The 26300-nt window shown below is 38.8% G+C and overlaps 2 protein-coding genes across 6 annotated transcripts in view; one reads left to right on the top strand and one right to left on the bottom strand.

Annotated features, from left to right (window-relative positions):
* LOC111874382 (probable U3 small nucleolar RNA-associated protein 11) overlaps positions 1–13235 on the top strand; it is a 14534-nt gene extending 1299 nt beyond the window's left edge. Inside the window, exons 1-3 of one of the 5 annotated variants that reach the window (XR_002844553.2) lie at positions 5129–5264; positions 9914–10786; positions 12587–13235. Coding sequence is in view for 4 of the 5 variants with exons in the window: in XM_033755430.1 (XP_033611321.1) it covers positions 9944–10705 (762 nt within the window). In the remaining variant the exon portion in view is untranslated. The other 4 variants (XM_023869850.2, XM_023869849.1, XM_033755431.1 and 1 more) reach the window with 4 other exon arrangements.
* Positions 13236–13628: 393 nt separating this feature from the next.
* LOC111874383 (protein takeout) lies at positions 13629–24948 on the bottom strand. The gene is made up of 6 exons (XM_023869851.2): positions 24812–24948; positions 24517–24609; positions 21496–21646; positions 18775–18908; positions 15142–15291; positions 13629–14111 (listed from the first exon to the last, which is right to left on the bottom strand). Exons 1-6 carry the CDS (start codon positions 24873–24875, stop codon positions 13948–13950), a joined length of 756 nt encoding a protein of 251 aa, XP_023725619.1. The 5' UTR covers positions 24876–24948; the 3' UTR covers positions 13629–13947.
* Between the last annotated feature and the right edge of the window lie 1352 nt (positions 24949–26300).

The following is a 26300-nucleotide window of genomic DNA, read 5'->3' on the forward strand; positions in this document are numbered from 1 at the left end:
TTTTAGTATGTAAAGACAAGGCATGCAATGAATTAGTTTGTCGTGGATTGGATCAGCACCTGAAGATGGCACATTGGTGCCGAAACATGTAGTGAGAGTGAAAAGAGGGGATAAATAAATGTATGCACTAGAAGACGGATAAAATAAATCATGGACTTAAATCAGTGCAACAGGACGCTAAAATATAATGACACTAAAATATATTCAGTACACTTAAAGTGTTCATTAAATATTTTAAATATCATTAACTATATACAGTACATTCATTCCTTGTTGCTACATTTTTCTGCCAGGCATAGACCATCATCAGGCAACACTTATTACTGGGGAGACCACTGTACTGTACACTTTGTCTTCTGTGCCCTTAGGCACATCATTGATTTGTTGTTAATTTCTTTCATAGGATATTTCCATTGTGTCTTTTTGGTGGCTATTTCAGTCTTTCTTTATGTCATTTACTTTTGTTGTGTATGCTTTATTGCTGTCTTCCCTTGTACTAAGATTTCTAGACACAGTTCACTCATCAACACACCAATTAGGACAAATATGGTGGGATGGACCCTTTGATCAGGCAGTTTTAATATACATAGATATATAATACTTGTATATATGGTGTGTGTGAGAACAAAAATCTGTATTGCAATTTCAGAAACTGGCATAAGCACATGGATATTAAAAAATATATTAAATTTACATGCCCGTTGCCATCACGGTCCCATTGCTTTTCTCATGGAGGAAATAACGGGGAAAGAAACTGACTTGAACTAAACTCATGTGTATAAGAGCAAAATAAAAAAAATTCTTGAGGGCTAGCAGGATATTCAGACATTTTAATAAACAGAACCCAACATCATGTAAAGAAGAGAAGACACAATGTGCATCACTATTTGTATGATATATACAAGGAAAATCCAACAAACTATACTTTTACCATAAAAGCTTTTAGAAAAAAATTTGTACCACTTTATGACTTATGACTGTGAACCATATTTTAAGATTTACAAGAAATGTAGTGCTAATTTCATTTTATTGTTTTGCCTCTGAGGATGGCCCCAAGGGGCAGAAACACATAAGGGTACAAATCTAATTTGATTTATTCTATCAAATTTGCTACACTGGGTTGCTTATTACTCTAATAATTACTAAAAATGTAACAACAAAGATGTCATGAATGTAAAACTTGTATGATTAATAGCACCTTCTTAATTCTGTATGGAATTTTTAATAATTATTCTTGTTTATGAAGAATAAGTGCATCATGGATCTTATGCTTGTTCTAATTATGTTAATTGTTTCACATTCTTAATGACTACTATTCATGTAATGCATATAATCTACCTACCTACCTACCTACCTAGCTAACTATTAAGTATGGTCACCAGAATGAAATAGACAATCTGGGTTGCAGGTTTCAACAACAGATGGCATGTAGTAATGGGATTACATACTTACTAGCAGGTTCTGTCAGATGCTTCTGTGGCTGTGGATGGTGATTCATTAAGTACAAAGGTTTAGGAAACCGAATATGATTAAAACATATTTTTCATCCAAGTTTTTCCAACCTCAAGTGTCCTAGAACATCCATTATATATTGTTTGAGATTTTCACAGCTGTGCATTTGCAATATGGTATTCTGGGTTGTGCCACTGTGTAGTCTCCAAAGTGGATACCAATACTTCAGAGGAAGACTGGCCTTCAAAAAAAGGGGCAACTTTCTTAATTATCCACTGTCTGTCTGCAGTGGCCTCTAAAAGGTGGCTGCTTTCTCAGTATTCCTATTGGCTTGGACCAAGCTCTACCTACTCTCACCCTCAGAATTTCAATGTAACATGCCTATACAAACTTAGCCTACTTCAAGCCTGAAGATGAAGACAGTATTTTCCTTTGCAACACTAGTAGCCATCACTAAGTGCACATGATGCCACTACCGGAAGATCATAATATCATTTAAGGTTGTTGGCAATGTTGCTATATATTTCGGTATGGGAATTTCATGCCATGCTAGGTGGGACCCTTGTCACCATGGCATGGCACATACTCAAGTTGTGGATGGAGAAGACAGTCTCCAGATAAGGAGGGTACTTGCAAATATACTGAATAAGCAGTTGCAGACAATTGACAAGGGGTAGTGGTCAAATGTGGGGCTAACAACTCCTCACCGCAAAAAACAAGCTTCTTACAAAATGTCACAAAGGGCCTCAGACTTGGATGGATAATTCCGCTAAATGACCTAAGCTAAAAAAGTGGACACAAGATTTGATACATTGAATGTAAAAATCTATATATGGCAGGTTCATTCATGACAGTTGTGAAAAAAATATTGAAATATGTATAAGTTAGATTTATTGGCAATAGAGAAAAGTGGGTGGGACAGAGGTGGCAACAAACCAGCAGGCGAATATACATTATTCTATGAAAAGGGAAATGAGAATCATGAGTTCTGTACAAAAACATAACTGTACTTGTGACGAGAGGATGGGTCTGTCTTTTATATATGCTGCTGGCCCTTGCCATTGCAGTGCTTCTCAGGTCCGAGTCCCTTGGGGCTTGTGATCATATTTTACTCTCTCAGACTTGAGACTCCACTTTTCGTTGCCACCTACTACTTGCAGGGTCACGATGGAGGTATTCGACCCCGCCTCCACACAGTGGCTCTTCTTAGCTGAAAGCGGACTCATATTATATAGCCATGGCATGGACAACACAGAGAACACAGTTCAGGTGTTGCGAAGTGCAGACCACATAGAAAACAAGTCATGTGGTAGCTAAGTACTGTTGGAGTGTGATGTCATTGAGCCTATGCGTAAGTGTATTTACAGAGCTGTTGTCCAGGAGCAGGTTGCACAGCCCTGTTGTTTCATTGTTGTTCATTAGAAATGGCTGTTCTTTGGCTCAGCTGTTCTTGCATGGGGCAATTAGGCCACAATAATAAAATTGATCTCAGAGAGATAGGATGGGGTGTTATGGATTGGATTTATCTGGCTCAGAATAGGGACCATTGGAGATCTCTTTTGACCATGATAATGTACCAGGTGGGATTGAAATTAAACGGGATACATCAGCTGTTGGAATATGCTGATGATGTTAATCTACTGAGTGATAATATAGATACCATAAAGAAAAACACAAATATTTAATGGACGCAAGTAACAAGGTTGGTCTAGCAGTAAGGTAAAGTTTTCCTTGTCCTTATCGAATTAAGCACTACGCCATGAAGGTGTAAGGGGGAGGGGATATATATCATCATCATCATATATATATATCAAAGTAAAGACAGAGAAAACTAAGTATATGTTGCTGTCTCATCAACAAAATGCAGGGCAAAATCATCATATAAAGATAGGTAAAAGATATTTTGAAAATGTGGCACAGTTCATATATTTGGGAATGATGACAGCAAATCAAAACCTGATTCAGGAGGAAATTGAGAGAAGATTGAACTCAGGTAATGCTTGCTACAATTCAATCCAGAACATTTTATCTTCTCGTTTGCTGTCCAAAAACAAAAACAAAAAAATTAGACTATAGAAAACTATAATTTTATCTGTGGTTCTGTATGGGTGTGAAACTTGGTCTCTGACATTAAGGGAGGAATATAGACTAAGGGTTGGCCGTGCCATAGCTAAAGTGGTTAGTCACTGGCTTCCCACCGCAGCGGCCTGGGTTCAATCCCGGATCTGGTCAAGTGGGATTTGTGGTGGACAAAGTGGTGCTGGGCGGGTTTTCTTCGAGTACTTCGATTTGCCCTGCCGATCTTCATTCCACCAAATTCTCCATCATCATAATCACCCAGGGTCGGCTACAATAGCCCAATCAGTGGACACCGTGCCGAGTGGACCCAGTTGGACTCCACCCCCCACCCCCACTAAGCGAATTAAGAAAAAATGAATTACACTGAGGGTTTTTGAGAACATGGTGCTGAGGAGAATATTTGGACAGAAGAGAGATGAAGTGACAGGAGGGTGGAGAAAACTACATAATGAGGAGCTTCTTAAGTTGTACTCTTCTCCAATTATATTTAGAATGATCAAGTCAAGGAGGATGAGGTGGACAGGGCAAGTAGCACGAATGCGAGAGAAGGGGAATGCATATAGGATATTTGTGGGAAAGCCAGTAGGAAAGAGACCACTGGGAAGACCAAGGCATAGGTGGGTGGACTATATTAAAATGTATCTTAGAGAGATAGGATGGAATGGTATGGATTGGATTGATCTGGCTCAGGATGGGGAACAGTGGAAGGCTCTTGTGAACATGGTAATGAACCTTCAGATTCCATAAAATGCTGGGAAATTCTTGAGTAGCTGTAGAATTGGCGGCTCCTCAAGAAGAGCTCATCTCCATGAGTAAATATACCTTAGGCCGCGCCATAGCTGAAGCGGTTAGTCGCTGGCTTCCCACCGCGGCGGCCCGTATTCGATCCCGGGTCTGGTAAAGTGGGATTTGTGGTGGACAAAGTGGCGCTGGAGCAAGTTTTCTCCGAGTACTCGGTTTCCTCTGCCAATCTTCATTTCACCAATTGCTCCACAATCACCCTCACCTATCGTCTGGGACTGGTACAATAGGCCAGAAGTGGCCGCAGTACACGGGACTTAATCCCACTCCACTAGCAATAAAGAGAAAAGAAATATACCTTCATATTGCTTAAAATACTGGGAAGTTCTGTAGTACCTGAACAACTGGCAGCTTCTCGGGAAGGGCTCAGCTCCATGAAGTTAGTTAAGGGAATTTCATGTGATATTGATGTAATATTTATAATTCTAATGCCCTAGGGAGCTGCACAATTGGTTTCTTCTCAAGAAGGTCTCAGCTCCATGAAGTTATTTAAAGGAATTTCATGTGATACTGATGTAATATTTATAATTCTAATGTCCTAGGTAGCTGCACAATTGGCCGCTTCTCAAGAAGGGCACAGCTCCATGAGTGAGCTTAGGTCATTCAGAGCTCTTAGAGCTGGGGCCCAACAGCAGAGAACGTTATTACTGATTCCAGAACTAACACCTACTTCGGTGGTTGGGGATAGATGTCAGCGTAATACAGTGCTGCCCGTGTTGCCAGTGGGGATAATGTACACATGTTTAACGTTCATGTATCGATTATAAAATCGACTTATCTCTCAAAACAGGTACGAAGTTGTGGGATGAGTCTTATTGCTTGTGTTCCGATATTTCCATATTCTCATGGTGGAATTTTCGTATGATCAGGGTTTCATAGGATATCTGTTTGAATATTTCATGTGCGTGACATTCCTTCCATTTTCTCCTTCGGTAAGTGAAAGAGACATAACCTGTAACTTCGTGTACTGTGAATACTTTTTCGTTACATATTTTATTTTTCGTAGATAGGAAAAATGTAATGTTGGATTTTAATTTACTAAGGCTGTCTGGAGAAAAGGCGGACGCTGCTTTCAAGACGTACGTAATTCCGTGTCATACTAGTATTTCTTTTCTGGGGTGAGCAAGAAAACTGTGGTCACTCAAGAAGGGTGCTGATTTAGGTGGTGTAAAGTTATGTAGTCCGGTAGAAATCCACCAACGTTTTGGAGGAAGAAACTGATTACATCTTCGAGCTTGAAGTCAGTATGTTCCTTTAAAACTTCGGTGGGGTTCTGCTGGACTACATGGCATTAGCTCACAGAAGATGGTATTGTTCATTGTCATTGCTGTGAGAACATCAAATCCACCAAATGTTCGCTTAGTTCATACATTACTTCAGAGTGTATGTTTCATTTGCTTGAGGGTGATCATTTTGCCATTGATTCATGTATGAAGGTACTCTAGGTAACTATTGCATAAAGTTTCCTTGCCGTTTTTCAGATGTATATGAAATTCAGAAGTTTCTGCCATGATGCGGAAACTCAATTTTTGTTCTCTTCTAACTACCTATACTGTGTCTCAGGCAGTTCATACATTGCCATTGTGTCATAATGCTCTTTGACATGATGCCCATAACTTGATTAGAGTGCTTACAGGAGGTTAGTTCTATGCTTCCTGCTGTTGGCTGTATGCTTAATTGACAGTAGGAGACTGTAAGTGGAGGTAGGTTTAGATTACTGTATTGTTGGTTAGGGGCGAGGAAGGTATACTTATCAGATAATTCATGTATTTAATTGCTGTGCTAAGGTAGTGGCAGAATATGAAATGACTTAATATTCAAACGGAGCAGGTATTGATGACACAGACTTTCCCAGAAATTCCTTTACTAAATTATGTGTGACAAACACAGACCACTTGGCACCTTCTGAACTCAGTTACCACTCCATCATTTAATGCAGAGTGTAGATAAAGTGCTTTGAAATTATTGTACTTTTGTATGGTTAATATGACATGCACATTTAAGAGTACAATGTTTTTGATTATCAAAATTATCAAAAATTAATTTGTACTGACATTGAAAATGAATGTTCTTTATTACTGGGATGCTGGGAAATTCAAATTGCAAAGTTAGCACTGTATTATAAATGTAAATCCTTCAGTGAAAGAAATAGGGATGATACCAGAAAGTTGGAAAGACCAATTCTTGGATGAGAGTTTGTGGAACAGGCTTTATAATCCTAGAATTAGACCTAGTTCACCCATAATCTATGATGATGATGATGACAAGGAAGAGGAGAATGATGACTGTGATGATGAATATGATGATACTGATAACTTAGACTTTGTTTTCACCAAGTTTATCGATGAAATTAATTACTCCATTTACTTCTCTGATTGGGGTATGCGGTAGCATAGTTGGTTGAGGGGCTGTGCTACAAGCCGGAAGGTCACAGGTTCAAGTTGGATTTTTTCAATTGACCTAATCCTTCCAGCTGTACTATGACCCTGGGGTTGACTCAGCCTCTAACAGAAATGAGTACCAGGAATTAATTAAATAATTTTCCTGGGGATAAAGCGCGGCTGGCGCATAAGGCTGACAACTTTGCCACCATCTTTGAGCCGATTGTCTAGATAATGTGGGATCCTCAACGTCTCACAACCCTATGGCCCTTCACGGTCCATTACAGAGATAGCTTTACTTTACTTTTTGCTTTTACTCCTGTTATTTGATTATAGTGAAGAATTAATAAATCGTTAATTTATGGCCTTTCTGTGTAAGTGCTAGAAGGAGAGAACAATTATTCACGGCCGAAACCTTAGAAATTAAAATCCCACTGCCTCATATGTGGACATTATTCAGAAGTATAAGCTTGTACATATTTGTTTTCATTTCAAAGAGGATATTGGGGATGGTGCTGTGATCTCATATAAAATTATCAATTACAAGAATATAAGTGATAAACACATCCTTAACAGTATCGCTGTCTGAACACTGTACTTATGGTTTCAAAATTGCTGTTCTAAAACTTAATTTAACTTCAGTATAAAGAGCCAAAATTCTCATGGTGGCCTTATTATAAATAAGTAAAAGCTGCCCCTCACTTCAGTCACTATTAATTGATCTGACACCTTCAAACCCCATACTGACAAAAATTTAATGGAAAAAATGCAGTAATTTTCTAAAGAACACTTAATTGCATTAGGTCTTAGTGGATTTTTATATACATTTTGTGGAATATGGAATGCAAGAATGCATTTGAAAGCTGAATAGTTGAATGCAGGAGACAGAACAAAAGGAAATTTTCTTTCTAATTTCTGATTTTACTCAGTTTAATCGTTGCTGTAGAGCCTTTATGCTATGAGGAACTAAATGCATTTATAACCTGAAAAATAATTAAAATTGGAGATAGAACCATTAAGAACTAAGGAGTTGATATGTCTGTTAACACTCATCAAACTCAGGTAATCTCTGCAGGTGATGAATCCTATATCATTAAAGAGTCAAAGACTCCTTTTCCATAAACATTTGTGTTGCACCCATTTTGTTACTCGTCTTAGGAAACCATTTAAAAGGAACCATTTCCACACATCCAGCCTAGTGATCAGTGGTCCACGAAAACATGTTGCAAACTTGTAGGAAAGGAGCCAGAGATATGTATGAGTTCAAATGGCTAAGGAAATGCACACCATGGTTTTTAACTTATATCAGTGGTTGATAAATTCAATAGGCCACTCATTCCAGATATAATTTATCACTCTATGTAGAAGAAGAGCTGGGGTAGCTAAGCCAGAATAGTGACTGGCAATAGGCCAGATGACTTGGGTTTAGTTCCTGATGGTAAAGATTTGTCCCTTCACCACTGGTCCATACTGGCTCTGGGGTTCTTCCTGGTGGTCTCTTTTCTGGGAGAAAGCTCCTGGGGCATGAAGATGACCACTCACCTCTATCTAGTGTCAAGGTTAAAAATGCATGGAGCTTTGTTTCTACTTGTCCATACATCTTCATGGTACTTAATTAAGCATAGGAGCAACTTCACCTTTCTGCAGATTACAGCAATGATTGTTCAATTGTGTTGTATGTCTCAGTGTTGAGACAGATAAGTTTGAAGTGAGATATCCATGCAGTAAATGGATTTTCAGTGTACAGTAGCATTTATGCACCTTGAATGTTATCACTGAACTTCAGTTAACTGTAAAAATACTACACTTCACATTGTTATCCACTCATCTTTAACAGCAGTAAACGTTATAGAGTCATCGCACTTTAAAATTTCTAAGTCATACTCGAAGTTTAAAATGTTAAGAAGGGCTATATCGTAAACTGTATTGTGTGGACCTACAAGGATAGCCTCTGAAGCCCAAAGTAAGAAAAGATCACATACATTCATCTTTAAATTTAGAATTTTATGTACCATGCATGGAGGAGGCCCTCTAATTGAAATCCATTTAGGTCAAAATGTGATTTCTGGCCCACAGTTTTCCCATATAGGCCCAGGACCTGTAGTACTCACAGAAGACAGAAGGAATCACACGAGTCCCATAAGGCAGCACCATTAATTACATTAATTAGTAATTTTTTTTAATCGCAGCATTTGTTGGTGGCGAATTAAAGTAGTGTAATATGTTTCACTGTTTATTGTGGATCCCACTTGTGGGAAGTCACACACTGTTTTTAACAGACATTTATGATGCCAGTACTTGTCTTCAAATGGTTTGCTAACAGCATGGTGTCATCATAGAAATATTTTCTGGTTTATCACACAACCAGATTTGCACTGCCTGTTACATCTCATCACCAGTGTAATGATTGCCAATATAAGGGACCAAAGTAATAGCAGTCACTTAGTATGACCTGAAAGCTGAAGCTCTTGAAAGCAAGCAACATTTTCACATAATGACTGGCTTCAGGCTGTCCTTTAGAAGTACACTGTTGTTTGCTGTGTATATTTTCTGCATGCATTTTGCATTAGGCATGCCCCATAGAATATTCAGCTTTACCTTCCCAGCTAATAATGTCATTAAAAACTATTTTGGCTTTTATTATCAAGGATGATTCTACTCTTCAGTAGCTCAGTTGGGTTTAGGCCGAATTTGTGCACCCACACATGACTCATCACCTGTCCAAGAAAACCGTGATTCCTGCTTCATAGTGGGCCTTAGCTATAAATGTCATCTGACATGGTACTCAGCATGCACATTGTCGAATCCCAGATGCTGATTGACCAGATAATGGACTGACAGTGTCAGTGCCATCTTCACTGAAGGTGTATGAAGGTACTTGGTAGTTTTCCCAGATGGGATATTCATCTTCTATAATTCTGTCAGGAGTGATGACATGGGATGTTTGGCTTGGCCATATGGCATCAACCAACTCACGTATGTCGTATTCCATCTTCTGCACCTCTTTTTGTTGTGATTGTGAGATAATCATGTCACTATATGTGGCCTTTGTTCTGTGTTAAATATTTGCTTGTCACTTTCAGGTGCCAAAAATTGAACATCACTATGTTTATGAAATTTAGTGCATGTTTTCACAGAAACTGTTTTCTATTAAGACCATGACATTGGATATAGTTAACAGGAATGTGTTTTGGTTTTAGGTGTGAAGAAGCAGAAATTAGATTCCAGTCATGTCCTCTTGGAAGAAAGTTTCAAAAACAAACCAACGCACTCACCGTGAAAGACATCAGCCAGCAAGCCGAGCACATCTGGGACTTCTTGAGAAAAAGAAAGATTATCGCCAAAGAGCGAAAGACCATAATGAAAAGCAAAGAACATTGAAACTTTTAAAGAGACGCGCTTTAAACCGTAATCCTGATGAATTCTACTTCCATATGATTAATTCTAGAGTAGAGGATGGTGAACATAAAGAGTTAGACAAAGATGATGAACATACTCCTGATCAGATACATCTCATGCAGAGTCAAGACCTACGATATGTTTCAACAAAACGTACAATGGAATCAAGAAAGATTAATCGTCTTCAGTCATATTTACACTTATTAGATGCAGCTAATCAGGTCAAGAATAAGCATATATTCTTTGTGGACACTGAAAAGGAAGCAAAACAGTTTGATTTAACCAAACAACTTGATACCCATCCGGCCCTCTTGAAACGACGTATCAATCGACTTCGAACAAATGCTCTCAAGAATTTGACTTTACCCAAGGTGGATGAAGTTGTCATAGAAAAATTGGCAGCAGAGAGGGACAAAGCGTACATGGAATTGCAGAAGAGAATTGAGCGGGAAAGAGAATTGACAATTATTCAACAAAAACTAGAGATAAAAAGACATCTTCTAAATAAGAAAGAAAGTACACCAAAGAGAATAAAGCCAAGCACCAAGGATGCTCCACCAGTTTATATGTGGAAATATGAAAGGAAACGATAAACATTTTTAACAGTTTTAATTGCAGTTGAATATTCTTATATTCTTTCAAGTTAAAAGCACATAACTACCAGCTACACATATGTAAGTCAGTATTAAGTTGAAAGATTACTTTTCATATATTTTCACAGTAGCATTTTCTTCTATATATGATTTAGCACTATATGACTGTAAATTACGTATAACAACCTGTCAGACAAGTGACATAACAGAAAATATCAATGTGATTGCCATATTTCTCGTCATAGTATGAAGGTATGCATCTTTTGTTGGTCTCTCCTGACACTATCCATATACAGTTAATCAGACTTGTGAGTCAGTTCATCAGCTCATTTCAGACACTTCTGATGTCTCTTGTCTCAAAATGTTCATTGATGAATCACAGCTGTACTGATTACATACAGGCAGAAACTTGTTAGTTGTTAACACTCATGATAGGACTTGTTTTTGTTCATACACACACAAAGAAGATAAATTTTCATTACATATAAATTCACTTGTGTAATGTTGAGGGTTGACATTGTGGTGTACAAATATTTTTGTAATTTTTCTTTGCATAGTTCATGTGGCTGTAATGTGTTGTTTAAACATGTTCTGGTTTCTTATTATTCATCACTATGTTTTTTTCTGGTGTTACCTGCCTGGGACTATTTTCTTATAACATGAACCCAAGTAATATCAAATAAAAGTAAATATCTAATTTGAGATTTTATTTTATCTTGACTGTATCAGCTTATTTGGAAAGAGGAGTCCCCACTACAATCTTTGTCTAACATTTCAGCATATGAAGAAAGCAGTCTTCTGGGATTTGGCACCGTGTGTATGTGGTGTTAACCGACGTTCCTCCGAAACGTCGGTTAACACCACATATACATAGTGCCAAATCCCAGAAGACTGCTTTCTTCATAGTCACCGCCGTGAAAGCCTCAAATCTTACATTTCAGCATATGCATATTTCCAGAAAAAGAGAAGTGCTGATTGTATATAAAATAAACCTGAATATGCAGAAATTTGGTTCTGTCTACTAGAGTCTGTGGGTTATATTCATATTTTACTAATACAAAACATGACAATTACACTGCTTGAATTAGAGTTATCACAGCAACACTATGAATGGTGCTATTTTCTGGAATATGGTGTTATGTAGTCTGGTAGAGGTTCACCAACATTCCACAGAAATGTCTGTGAAATATCATCCTACATAGTGTCACATACCCAAAGATGATACTCTTTATGACAGTTACAGTTTGGAACAGTAATTTGGATATATATACATAAACAGAAAGCAGATATAGCCACATATCGAAGTACACACAAGTACCAACTGGAGACCTAACATGGAAACCACACAGAATACAGTTAAACACTGTTTAAATAACCAATCTACAATTAATACAGAGGCCTTGTAAGACAGCAGACAGCTGACAGCAGCTATGTACAAACAACTCTATACCAGCAACACATGAGGCTGTTTCACCAAGTTGCTAGTACAGCCACATACTTCGTTATACTGGAAATATACATGAGTAATAATCATCGCCGCCGGTTGCGGTAGCTGAGTGGTCTAAGGCATGCACCGTCTTCGCTCACTCGGAAGCTGGGATCGTCTGTTTGAATCCCACTCAGGGCGTGGATGTTTGTGTGTGCGTTTTTCTGTGTTTGTGTAGGTAGAGGCCTTGCGATGAGCTGATCACCCGCCCAAGGAATCCTACCATATGTGTAAGATCTATAAAAACTGAAGTGAACAGAGAAGTTCATGGAGCTAGGCCTAGGCCCACTGGGGCTGTAGTGCGAAGGGGAAAAAAAAAATCATCGCCAATTACAATCTACACAGTTGCAAATGGTACGCCCAACAATGTGATAAATGTCTTATTTCATTTACAGACATACCACTGCAATAGAAACCAGGAAGGCCATTAAAATAGCAAGGCACCTATAGCACCGTCCATCATCAGCCACATCAACCTCACTGATCAACAAGAAATTTCTGTTAAAAACACCCATACAAACACATCCATCAAACCGCACACAATGACCACTCCTGTACATCAGTATTATATACAGAAAACCACATATAACCTCATCTTGCATTTTGAAAGATTTTAACATTGTAATACCAAAATATAGCACATATCTCGGTATGAAAAATTGGCCCATTTTATAGCAGTTCATTTTAACATTTACTCACAGTTAAGTGACCTTGTAATTATTGATTTATTTTGAATCCCTGTAGTGATGGTTCATTAACATCAAAACATAGTGGTGCAGCATAACCACAGTAAATCCTGCCACTGCTGTCTGTTTTATTTTATTGTAAAGTCATTGCTGTGTAATGGTTCATGTACATTGTGATATAAGTACTTTTTGTAAAACAGGTGTTTGTATTATAGATTATAAGAAATTTGGAAATTTAGAGCGATACCTGGCATAACAACTGTGGCATGTTCCCTCTGTTATCACCTCTAGATTTCATTTTGTGAATGCTAACATGATGCTTTCTTAATAACTAGTGTAAAACAGAGTATACAAATAGGTACATGGACAGAGGAGTATAATGTTTTCTTTTCTGTCACTTCTGAAAGGAGATACAATATTTAAATTTATACTATTTCTAAGAAAAGCAGGAATTCAAGTACATAAATATTTTTATGTTCTCGGCCCTTACTCCAGCAAAATCAATTCAATGGCTGTCTTCATAGTAGACACAACATAATGTTTAGTTAATTATTGTTTAATTAGCTCAAAAATCATAAGATGCATGGGAAAGTGTACTGGAAATTAAATTCATGTTCTTTTTCTCTCTGGATCTTTAAATTTGTGCCTCTTTTCTCTCTGTAGCTTTTTTCGAAACATTTTTCACTTTGATAAATATCAACAATTTATTCTTGATAATGTGAGAAATGTTTTAAGGTCATCATGTCACTTGTCTGTTACTGTTGTCCAATTTTGGACAAAATTGGAATGTACTGATAAACCTTATTGAAACTCCCCAGTGTCATTTTTGACAAGAGTGTGTGCAGTGGTACTTGAGTTGGTGCATGTAGATGAACCTGAAGCACAAACATGGCAAAGCTGTTTGTACATATTTGCAACTTTTTGTTGTGAACATGCCAATAATTGTCTTGTAGTATATACTGTTTGTTAATGGGAGTTTGAATCACATCCACATATTGAACATTTGAGCTCTGAAAATAAATGACTTGATTTACAGAATTGTTTTCAGTATCTGTGGTTCTCACAGAGACTCATGAAGGTACTTTTTCTGGGTATATATTGTCAAAAGGTATCACTGCCATTAATGCATGTACTAAGGAGTTGATCACCTCTGAGAAAGCTCTGAAGATTGTAGGAGAAAGTTCCTTGAATGCATCCTTCCAATTCTCGTTCAAAAAGATGTTCATTTGGTCACCTGAAACATTGATATGTATATGACATGGTTACCATATAAGTTAATTCTTTTAAGTTTGAAGATAAATTGTGTTATGGACACAGACTTCTACTGATATGTTGTCAAAGCCCAGAAACATGTTTTAGGGTATAAAAATGTGTGTAGAATTTTAAGTGGCAATTCACCCTCCCATTCATAGGCCCTATGTTGTGCTAATAGTCCAGTTTTCTTAATCAGACTATTAAATTAGAATGAGACTTGTTTAATTGCTAAAGAAAATTATTAACTACAGCAACACAGCGGGCCACAAACACATACAGGACAACATTAAAGAACCCTGTTCTCGAGAACAACAAGGTGGCACACAATCGGCTGTCAAAAAGGGATAATAAGAGGGATGACACTAACCAGCTTGGTTTACAAATTCCAATAGAATCTTATCAAACTAACCATAAATATTTTAATGTATTGGAATAGCCCCTGTAGTTGTAAAGACTTTAGGTTTTACACCCAGTTGTATATTATTGTATGTATATATTTTAACTTTTAGAACATGTACTGTAATAGTGGCTTCTAACTGTATTGATGTAAAGGTGTCCCTCTGAAGACAGAAACATGTAAGGGCATGAATAATTTAAATAAGAAAAAAAAAATCTTAACCAGTCTCACTGGACGGAACTGATTAACTTTTTCATAATTATATATTATTTAACTGTTGGAAAGTTTTCATGACAAGTGTTAAATTAAAACCCTATAATTGGCTCAAAGTTGTGTTTATAATTGTAAAAAAGTGTTGCAGACTCCATATTGTCCTAGTTTCAGACTTGGATTTGAATTAAGACAATTTTTGCAAAATATTTTACTCGTAAAACCATTTAATTATACAAATTATATCAGTAACACATTGAAAGAAGGAACTCAAACAACAAAGACACAGTCAGTTGAGGGCAGTTAAAGCTTCTTGCACAAAGGAAATACAGATGTCCACTCCAATAGTGTGTTTGATGAAAAGATGTAATTGATTAAAGAGTTTAAGTGTTTTAAATCTTACCGAGCAATTTGTTACCATTGAATAGGTTGGTAATATGAATATGCACGTTTTCTGGTGTTGCTGTGGCTGTTGTATTGTGCCTCTTCATATATGTTTCGCCATCCCTTGCAGCTAACTTCCAGTATTGATTGTACACGACGTAGACATGATCTGCAGATGAGAATTCCTTGTTGTAATACACAAATAGAATCAGTTAGCTGGAAAAGGGGACACGTCCATTGGTTGAAACAGAGTCATGTTCCCTTTTCCAGCTAACCAGTTAAGTTGTGTTTATTTATACATGGTTTATTTAACATCAGTAGCTCGGACTGTGTAATGTCAAGATTCACTTATGTTGGAAGCGCATGACAGTAATTAATAATCGGCAGTCAAGGTAGTCAGTATAATGACTGACTATAAGTTGGAAGATCAAGATTAGATACCTATCAAGTGAAGGAATCTGTTTCTCTTCATCACTATGTTCATACCACCTGTAAGGCCCAGCCACATTCATGTCTAATGGATACTGAGAATAAATCAGCTGTAGTGTGAAACTGATTACTCACCTGCATTCAATGTGAAGGACAAGAATTTACGGAACTTTACTTCCACTCATACTTCTTCATGTCATGATGCTTAATTAAGCATAGGGAAAACTTGTGTATACATTTCCTCAGTTTCTTTTTCATTACATTTGTCTTCTTTCCGTTTTCTTCTAACCATGAACATTTATTGAGTATATAATATATAGTTTTATTTATATTTGATGTTGTCTTGTCTTGAGTCTTTACATTGCTCACTCACACATGGAGCTGAGTCCTTCGTTAGAAGCCACCAATTGTGCAGCTACTCAAGAACTTCCCAGGATTTTATGGATCACGAAGGTTCATTACCATATTCATGAGAGTATTCACTGGTCCCTATCTTGAGCCAGATCAATCCAGTCCATACCATCCCATCCTGTCTCACTGAGATACATCTTAATATTGTCCACCCATCTACATCTTGGTCTTCCCAGTGGTTTCTTTCCTTTTGCCTTTCCCACCAATATCCTCTATGCATTCCTCTTCTCTCCCATTCATGTCACATGCCCTGCCCATCTCATCCTCCTTGACTTGATCATTCTAATTATACTTGGAGAAGAGTACAACTTATGAAGCTCCTCATTATGCAGTTTTCTCCAGCCTCCTGTCACATCATCTCTCTGCAGTCCAAATATTCTCCTCAAACACCCTCACTCTATGTTCCTCCCTTAATGTCAGAGACCAAGTTTCACACCCATACAAAACCAGAGGCAAAATTATAGTTATAGTCATTCCCAAATATCTGAACTGTGCCATATTTTCAAAACATATGTTAGCTATCTTTATGTCATGATTTTGCCCTGCATTTTGTTGACAAGGCAGCAACATATTTTTAGTTTTCTCTGTGTTTACTTCTAGACCAACCTCCTTGCTACCATCAATTAAAGTTTCTGTGTTTTTCTTTATATTATATTATCACCAAGTAGATTCACATCATCAGCATAGACCAACAGCTGATGTGTCCCATTTAATTTTAGTCCCACCTGGATTTCCTGGACCTTCCTAATGACATGTTCTAAAGAAAAGGCAATGAAGCATCTTGTTTTAGACCATTCTGGATAGGAAAATCATCAGACAAATGTTTACCTATACAGACTTTACTATACATTTCGTAACACATTTTGACCAGCCTAACTAGTTTCATGGGCACTCCAAACTCTATCAGAAAATTGTACATTACTTCCTTCCTTACTGAAACATAGGCTTCCTTGAAGTCTACAAATAGCTGATTTTGTCTTTCAGATATTCCCTCTTTCTATTCCTGAAATGTCTGCTGGTTTCACATCTAATATTGTTCAGATTATCCCCATTTATTTCTCTTGGATCCCGTAACCACTGTAATTTGGCTTGTTTTCTTTAGTCATAATTTTGAGCCTCCCTCATTGAACCATGGCTTATGCTTTTTCAGCTCATAATAATCTAGACTGTCCTTGACCGAAATTTTGATATTTTCTCTAATAGTGTCCCAAGCTCTGTTAACAGCCACCTCAGTGTCTAAGTTTTCCAAAGCTGAGAACCTATTTGTGATTTCAGCATGATATTGCTCCTTACCGTCTACCTCATGCAATTTCTTGAGATTGAACCTCTCCATATGAACTCTGTATGTTGTTCTTTACTCACTGCCAGTCTTTCCCTAATCTTTGCCACCACCAGGTAGCGGTAAGTATCACAATCTGCTGCCCTGAATGATCGGACATCACATATACTTGAATGCCATCTCCTGTATATTAAAATAAGTTCAGTTTGGTTGTGTCTTCTCATCAGGAGATGTTCAAGTAAATTTATGAATGATACAATGTGGGAACATTGTACTTTTGACAGTAAGATTTTTCGATGTGGCAAAGTTTACTACTGTAACTCCATTATCGTTACTAATTTCATGTAAACTCTCATTCCCAGTCATTGGGTTGTAAATGTCCTCCCTACCTACTTTGGCTTTGAAATCTCCTAGCAAAATCTTCATATGGTACTTTGGGAATTTACTGAATACATGTTCTAGTTATTCATAGAAGCTGCCCTTTATATCATCAATTTTTATCTTCTGTTGGGACATGAACAGTCAGAAGGATGATCTATCACACCAGCTACATCTTAGTGTTATGTATGACATCCTATCACTAATGAACTCTACCCTCTTAACTGGTGATATGATTCTGTTATGTATGAAAAAAACCTGTACCTAATTCATTATTCTCATTTCCCTTTCTACAGAAAAGTGTATATTCACCTGCTGGTTCGGTGCCACCTCTGTCCCATCTGATCTCTACACCCACTGAATCTAACTTATATTTTTAGATTTCTTCTGCCACTGCCCTGAGCAAACCTGCCCTGTACATACTTCTAATATTCCAAGTACCAAATCTCATGTCCATTTTCTCTTGCTTAGGCCGTTTATCCATCCAGATCCAAGGCTTCTTTAGAATTTTCATAACAATCTTATTTTTTATGGTTGGGAATTGTTAGTCCCACTCCCAACCCCCCAAGCTGCAGGACAACTCCTTGTCGGCTATCTGTGACTGCTTTTTCAATATATTCCCAGCTACCCATCATACCTGGAGGGCGTCTGCTCCAGCTGCAACCTGAGGATGGCGCCATGCCACGGTTACAAAGGATCCACCTAACCTGGCGAGTTTACATTAACAGAAAAATATTGGTTAAGAGTGTTGCAGAACAGGGTTCTAGAAGAGAGGACGTAACTGGAGGCTGCAGGAGAAGGCATGATAAACAGTTTCATATTTCCTGTTCTTCATCACTTGTGTTAGGATGATCAAATTAAGGAGGATGAGAATGGTGATGGCAAATGCCTACAAAATTTTGGTTGTAAAACCTGAAGGAAGGAGGCCACTTGGAATACATAGGTCCAGATAGGAGCACAGGCCTAATTGTAGTATGGTTAGCAAACATATAGGATGGGAGGATGTGGACTTGATTTGTTTAGTTCAGGAGAGTATCCATTTTTGGGATTTTATGAACTTGGTATTGATTGTTTAGGTTGCATAAACATTGTGAATTTGTTGTGCAGCCAAGCGACTATCAGTGTGTCAAGAACTGTGTTCCATTCAGTAGCTACCCAGTGTCAAGTTGATGTTTCCCTTCCCAGCGATGGGTAGCAGCAGGATGCGACCTGACATCTCGTACTGCCCGATGATCTGCACCAGAGGAACTGACAACTCAAAGCGATGGTGCTGCTGGTCTAAATTAATCCTATAAAGAAAGTGCCATATCAGAGCCATTCAGTTACTAAGCATTAATGTCTACACCATGTCTGAACTCTCTCACAAATTCTAGGAATCAGATAGATAGTAATAGTGATTGTATCATGGGTGTCTGGGCGGGGGGGGGGGAGNACTAGTGATCCTGGTGGCGCCCATGATTGCACTCCACCTAAGACAAAAAGGGGGGAGAGGGTGCTCAGGAGTCTGAATGGATTTACTATCAGACTTTTCATTCTTTATCAATTGGTAGCCAGATATTGATTATAAATGTCGTGCATTAGTTCAAGTGTTCCTCTGCTTTTAAGTTAGCGTGTTCGATTCCTGATGAGGTCATTGGATTTTTCAATTAACCTAATCCTTCCAGCCACATTATGGCCCCGGGGTCGACTCAGCCCTAACAGAAATTAGTACCAGGAATCTTCCTGGGGGCAAAGGGCAGTCGGCGTGTAAGGCTGACAACCTCACCACCATCTCTGAGCTGATTGTGTAGCAAATATGGGAGCCTGGACATCCCACAACCCTATGGGCCCCACGGCCTGTTAGAGGGATAGCTTTTACTTTTATGTAATAGGTAGAAAGCGTATTCATAAAGACCATTTCCTCTTGGTTATATCAACATATCTTCATAATTTACAACCCCGGGCAAATTCTTTTTGGGTTTATAGTATTTGAGGTTCCCACAGCGGTAGTTATGAAAATTTTTATCATCTGGTATATAATGCCTTGTATTCCGTTGAAAGTCAACCGATGTTTCGGCTCTGCCTGCCATCTTCTTTCACCTGGTTTCTTGTTTGACTTTTTCTTCGACCCTGAACATGGAGGTGATATGTTTCTCCGAAACTTCGGTTGACTTTCAAGAGACTGCATGGCGTAATGTCCCAGAAGGTACAACTCTCCTTCGGCTTTGCTCATTTATCTCTCCCCCTCAAGTTTAAATCCTGTTTCTAGATTGTCATATACTCGTATTTCATGATGTTAGTATAGTGATTAGCAGACCCCGGATTTTGATGACCTGAAAATATTTAAAAATATGACCCAAAATTGTAATATGCAGGGCCCTGATTTTGATGACCTGAAAATATTAAAAAAAATGACCGAAAAAATCCAGAAAAATGACCTAAAGGAGAAAAGAAAGAACACTTCGCTTTATAAAATTTACATTTCTGGAAAATATATGATTAAAATTCCTTAAAAATGCCAAGAAATGCCCCTAAAAGTCCGAAAAATTACACCAAAAATGAAAAAATCACCTTAAACCTAAAAATGACAAAAAATTACCTATAAAATTTACATTTCTGTAACCAGCAGCTCATATCCGAGATTTATATATTTAAGAGCATCGCATAGGATACAAGGAAAAAAGATGACATGTCATCAACATCCGTGCCCTGGTGATCAGGCTTATGAGCTGGATGACTGGGTTTCAATTCATGGCAAGAGAAGATAATTTTATCTTCTTCATTGCATCTTGACCAGCTCAGGGACCCACCCAGCCTCCTATATAAGGGGTACTGGCAACTCTTTCTCTGGGGATAAAGTGGCCAGGGCGTGAAGTTAACAGCTCACCTCCTTCTGATACTGAGATTAAGAATGCGCTCCCCCATGCATCTTCACGGCATGGTATTTAATTAAGTACAGGAACAACTCGTTTAATGTTATTGCTCGTTTATGATCAGTTATATGTCTGTTTTTCTTTATCATACGATATTTATCACTACTGAAACTTTATATAATTACAATCTCTACCTTCTTCTTCTTCTACTACTACCTTGGCAGATCAGGCCTCCTGGCCTGTTCCCATCAGAATTAATCTGGAACTATGGCTCTTGTGGATCTATACATCCACTCCTCCACTTTCCTTCATGGTGTATTGCTTAGTTAAGCACAGGGACAATTTTTCCTTACTATGGCTCTTAGGCCGCTCTATAGCTCAAGCGGTTAGTCACTGGCTTCCCAACGCGGCGGCCAGGGTTCGATCCCGGGTCTGGTCAAGTGGTGAACAAAGTGGCGCTGGGACAGGTTTTCTCCGAGCACTTCGATTTTCCCTTCCAATCTTCATTCCACCAATTGCTCCACAATCACCCTCACCTATCATCTGGGGCTGGTACAATAAGCCAGAAGTGGCCGTAGTACCAAGTGGACTCAGTCCCACCCCACCAAGTAATATATAAAAAAAAAATACTATAAAACGGAAGAAACTTGAACAGACGTCCATGCTTCGAGTGGGAATCGAACCCACGATCGCAGTGTTTGAGTGGGCGAAGACATTTCATGCCTTAGACTAAGCGGCTACTGTGATTGGCGAATTCCTACATTCCTTATACACTGTTAGTAATTTTTTTTTCTTTGGTGCATCGGATATGTTATTAATTTAATCAATTTGAATGTTATTATTTAAATTTTGCCTTAACCTGTTGGCTTTTGACGAAATTCAGTGTACTGCTATATTAATTCCCAAAAGAATCCGGATAAAACGGAAATGCTTTGTGCGCACTGCCAGACATAAAAAGGAGACGTTTGGGCAATAACAGTTGTATATCTTTTTAACGGATTTATGGGCAACTGTATCCACTCACTCTGCTTTCTCCATGCGTATATTCCTGATGCCGTATATCTTGGAGTCTGTTAGGGTAACGGAGATGCTGGCTGCACTTGGTCCATCGTCAATGATCTTTACTTCCTTAATATCGAACGGGTCTAAAGGGGGAATTTTGTACGCCGGGTCACCTGAAAAATTGAACATAGCATACTGTAAACATTAACTACAGTTCTTTTTAAATTCAAGTTTATTTTGAAATATGAGAAATTGGTGGGTGAAATTACCTTTAGGGACAAATATACCTCAGCAAACCAAGATAATTTTATTCGTTAGTTAAGAGGGTTCGATTAAAACCCGTTCGAAATGCCCTATTGGCTAGGAACACTGCGAACGGGTTTTATTTGAACAACCCTCATAATTGTCCCATCTTTATCAGTAGACAGAAAGATTGAAATATACTAAATCACAGTTTATATTATTTGCCTGATTTATATTGGTGTGAAGCCTGGATGGTCACCGTTGTGGAGTGACATACATTTAGGATGCCTGAGAACAAATTTGTGAAGAGAATATTTGGAGCCAAGAGAAAGAAGAGGAACAGGAGGATGGAGAAACCCGCATAATGAGGAGCTTCAGAATTTTTGCTGTTCACCTAATATCATTTAGTGATCAAATCAATGGGTTAGAATGGGCACGACGTGCAGAACGCATGATGGCAATGCGAAAAGAAAATAACAACGGCAGTGAACCGCCCGGTTCCGTAGTAGTGGGGAATTTCCGTTTCTGAAATAGTGCTCTTGTTCCATGAAGCTCGCTTGTTACTACTGAGAACCCTAAGGAGAGGGGCCCAGGTGTGAGCTGTCAAAATAAAAAAAAAAAAATTAATGCCAGAATATTAATGGGCACTTTCAAATTTTTCTGAGCGCCTGTTAATTTCATCATATCCGCTCGTCTGTCCGTCTGTTGTCGTAAGACAACTAGAGAACCTCTAATTGGATTATGATTAAAGTTATTATTGGGGAGTTTCATATGAAATATAATGTATTGACGCATCGCAAGTGTGAATAGAATCGAATAATAATGACAACTTTGCGTGCCGACATACATAAATTTCTTCGCATATCTCGACAAAGGTTTGTCAGGTCTCATTATGGGCGCAGATACAACATAATGAACTTGATTATGCCTAAAGCCAGGTACAGATTAGAAGTTTTAGAATTTTAGGTCTTCACACCGGTGATTATGAAGAGTTCTGTCTTCTGGGATACAACCCAGTGTAGTCAGGTGAAAGTTAACCGACATTTCGGAGGAACATATTCCAGTTCATCAGTCACCCTAACATCGAAAGCTATTCAGTCAAAAAAGACAAACTCCGTGGCCTGTAGTCCGCAAGCGAACTATACCGACCGAGCGACCACCGCTTGTCGGCGAAGTTAATGCCAACTTTAGCGGATAGAGGTTTTCGCGTGGTCAGTGGAACGGATTCCCACAGCCGTTAATCTCGGTTTTCTGGACTGGAGCCGCTATTTCCTTGAAATAGCTCCTCAATTATCCTCACGAGGCTGAGTGGACCCCGTTTCAGACCTACCTCTTCTCAGAAAATCTGGTAGCGCCGGGAATCGTACCTGGGACCTCTGGATCTGTAGCCAGGAACTCTGACCACTAGACCACAGAGGCGGTCAAGCTATACAGTCTCGGTACCGAAAGGTCGTTAAATAACCCACCCACAACCTGTTTCTGCACAATCCGTAGCAGCCTATGGCTCCCAAGTGATGTATTCAGTCTTGCAGGTGCAGGCCTACTAACGGTTCGAAGGAACTGTTCCTACCAGTTTACACGGTGTCATTACCCGGAAAACTGAATTATGAATTTTCACCCTCATGAACACTTCAAAACTTGTATGACCCTAACAGTTCTACCTCTAGAATATAACGTCTTATAATTCGGTAAAAGTAAACCACAGTTTCAGAGGAATATATCATAACTATCTTCAGGGTCGAAAAGTAAGCCATACAATAAACCAGCATGAAGCAGGCAGTAAGCAGAAGCTGATGAAGGCGATGTAGTCATACGAAAACTCGATTGACTTTCAGCAGGACTACACAACAATATAGCCCACAAGATAGAACTGTTCACGGACACCGCTGTGGGGACCTCAAATCATACTTATGTACTCCATTCTCTTCGCGTTTATTGATTTAAGTTTTTGTATGCACGTCTTATGGCCTTCATAAGTGACATCGGATGGTTTGGCACGAATTCGGGGATGTCCATTACTTCGAATCTCAGCCGAGCCGCCGACTATCCTGACTTAGGTTTTTATGGTTTTCCTTAGTCCCTCCAGACAAATTCCAGCACAGTAGGCATGCTTAGATTAGTCCACCACCGCGTTCTTCCTGATCTTTTCCGATTCATAGCTAATTTATTTTCCTGTTTTCGATGCTACGTAGTCTAGTACTGATTACTTACTTACTTACTCATGGAGCTGAGCCCTTTAGGAGGAGCTGCCAATTCTGCAGCTACTCAAGAATTTTCCTACATTTTATGGAACCTGAATGTTCATTACCGTGTTCACAAGAGCCCTCACTGGTCCCTAGCCAGATCTATCCAATCCATATCATTCATCCTATCTCTCTAAGATCCATTCTGATATTGTCCACCCACCTACTCCTTGGTCGTCCCTGTGGTCTCTTTCCTTCTGGCTTTCCCACCAATATCCTATACGCATTCCTCGTCTGTCCCATTCGTGCTACATGACCTGCCCACCTCATCCTCTTTGACTTGATCATTCTAATTATACTTGGAGAAGAGTACAAGTTATGAAGCTCCTCATTATGCATTTTTCTCCAACCTCCTGTCACTTTACCTCTCTTTGGTCCAAATATTCTCCTCAACATCCTGTTCACAAATACCCTCAGTCTATGTAGTCTTGTACTGATATCGTCGTAAATTACACACAGTAATCATACGCAATTCATGTTCTTCCTGCATTAATAGGAGCCCAGTTGTTCTCATTTCGAAGTTCCTAGGAAAGAAAAATGACAAGTGTGAAACTTACCTTTTACTAGATGAGGAATGGCTTCCTTTCCATGTTCCAAGGCGCACTGATTGATATTAGGGTCAAATCTTGAACAGGGCTTAATGTATGGGGCTGGAAAACAAGAGCTAATGTCAAGAAATTAATTCCTTGTTTTAACTGTTCAAGGTACAGAGAATTATATTTTAAATTATTAATTAGATAAGTAATATCAGTGTCTGTAATTACATGATATAAGAACTCCAAATGACATGGTATTGTATCATTGCACTATGAAGTGTTGGAAAAATGTGTCATGACAGTTCTGTGTACTTACGAAGGGGCTTCCCTGCTTGCGACATACACACGCATATAGCAACGAAGACCGCCTTGTACCACATTCTGCCTAAACTGTGTTCTGTGAAATCTCATTATCAAACTCGACCTTTTATACAACTAATTATGCAGGAGTGTAGCAATAACGCCTGCAGGACTTAAGGAATTTTTCTTTCCAAGGCCGCTAAAACTTTTTTTCCTTCTTTTTATATTGATCTATACTACATTACATGACTATCCTTGTTTCTGCGTTCTCATACTCCTCTCTGCCATTATTTTACTCCGAATATCCATTCAGTTCTTTTTCTCTTCTTAATGACTGCTCGGGTTGAGTAACGCTGAACCCTCGGACTCGAATCCTGCTTAGTATTCGTATATACGTAGGATATTTTCTACCCTCTAATTTGGAGATTTAAGCCGGTCACGGTAGCCGAGCGGTCTAAGGCATGCACTGTCTTCGCTCGCTCGGAAACAGGGATCGTGGGTTCGAATCCCACTCAGGACATGGATGTTTGTGTGCGTTTTTCTGTGTTTGTGTACAGGCAGAGGCCTTGCGACGAGCTGATCACCCGCCCAAGGAGTCCTACCGAATGTGTAAGATCTAGAAAAAACCGAAGTGAACGGAGAAGTTCATGGAGGTAGGCCTAGGCCCAAAATGACGGCTGTAGCGCCAATGAAAAAAAAATTGGAGATTTTGAAAGGGCTCTCGTCGAACTAACTTCATGTGTGTCATTATTGAAAAGCTGGTAGTCGGCTGGTTAATCAAGAATTTAGGATTTGAGGTTCTCACAACAGTGGTTATGAAGATTTTTATCTTCTGCGATATAACACCGCACAGTCGGTTTCAAGTCAAACCTTCTACCTGCTTCGTGCCGATTTCTTGCTTGACTTGTTATTCTAACCTAAATATCGTGGCGATATGGTTATTCGAAGCGCCGTTTCGCTGTCAGCGGACTACACAGCCTTATATCTCAGAACACAAATCTCTTTATACTCTTAGGTGCTATAGAAACCACATGCTGTAAGAAAATTGTGAACTGTGTTTTCGTACGAGAACTGGGTAAATGTGGTTGCAGCCTTAATAGGCATTGTCGACTCGGTGTTTGGAAAAGCTGCCGGCTGACTGACAGCTTAAATCATACTTATGTTTAGAGGGTCACACACACCTTCATATTCTTGCTGAGATTTTTATATGTATACATATCTGAGTGAAAAATCTGTACTCCAGTAAGAAATAGTTTCTTCCATATTACTACATAAAGCTTGAGACCGTTTTTTTTTTGTGTGTGTGCTGTGTAGCTTAATTTGCTTGTGCACATGAACTTACATCTCGTGGCACATACAGAAAATGACAATATTTGATATTGTGATTGGCGAACTATTATTATTATTATTATTATTATCATTATTGCTTGAGCGCTCGGAGTGAGCGGACGTGCTGTGCTGTGTGCTCCCGCTACATCTCTTCAACTTCAGCTGCAAGCTTCTGT

The sequence above is a fragment of the Cryptotermes secundus genome, unplaced genomic scaffold (genome assembly GCF_002891405.2).
Source record: "Cryptotermes secundus unplaced genomic scaffold, Csec_1.0 scaffold197, whole genome shotgun sequence".
NCBI lineage: Eukaryota > Metazoa > Arthropoda > Insecta > Blattodea > Kalotermitidae > Cryptotermes > Cryptotermes secundus.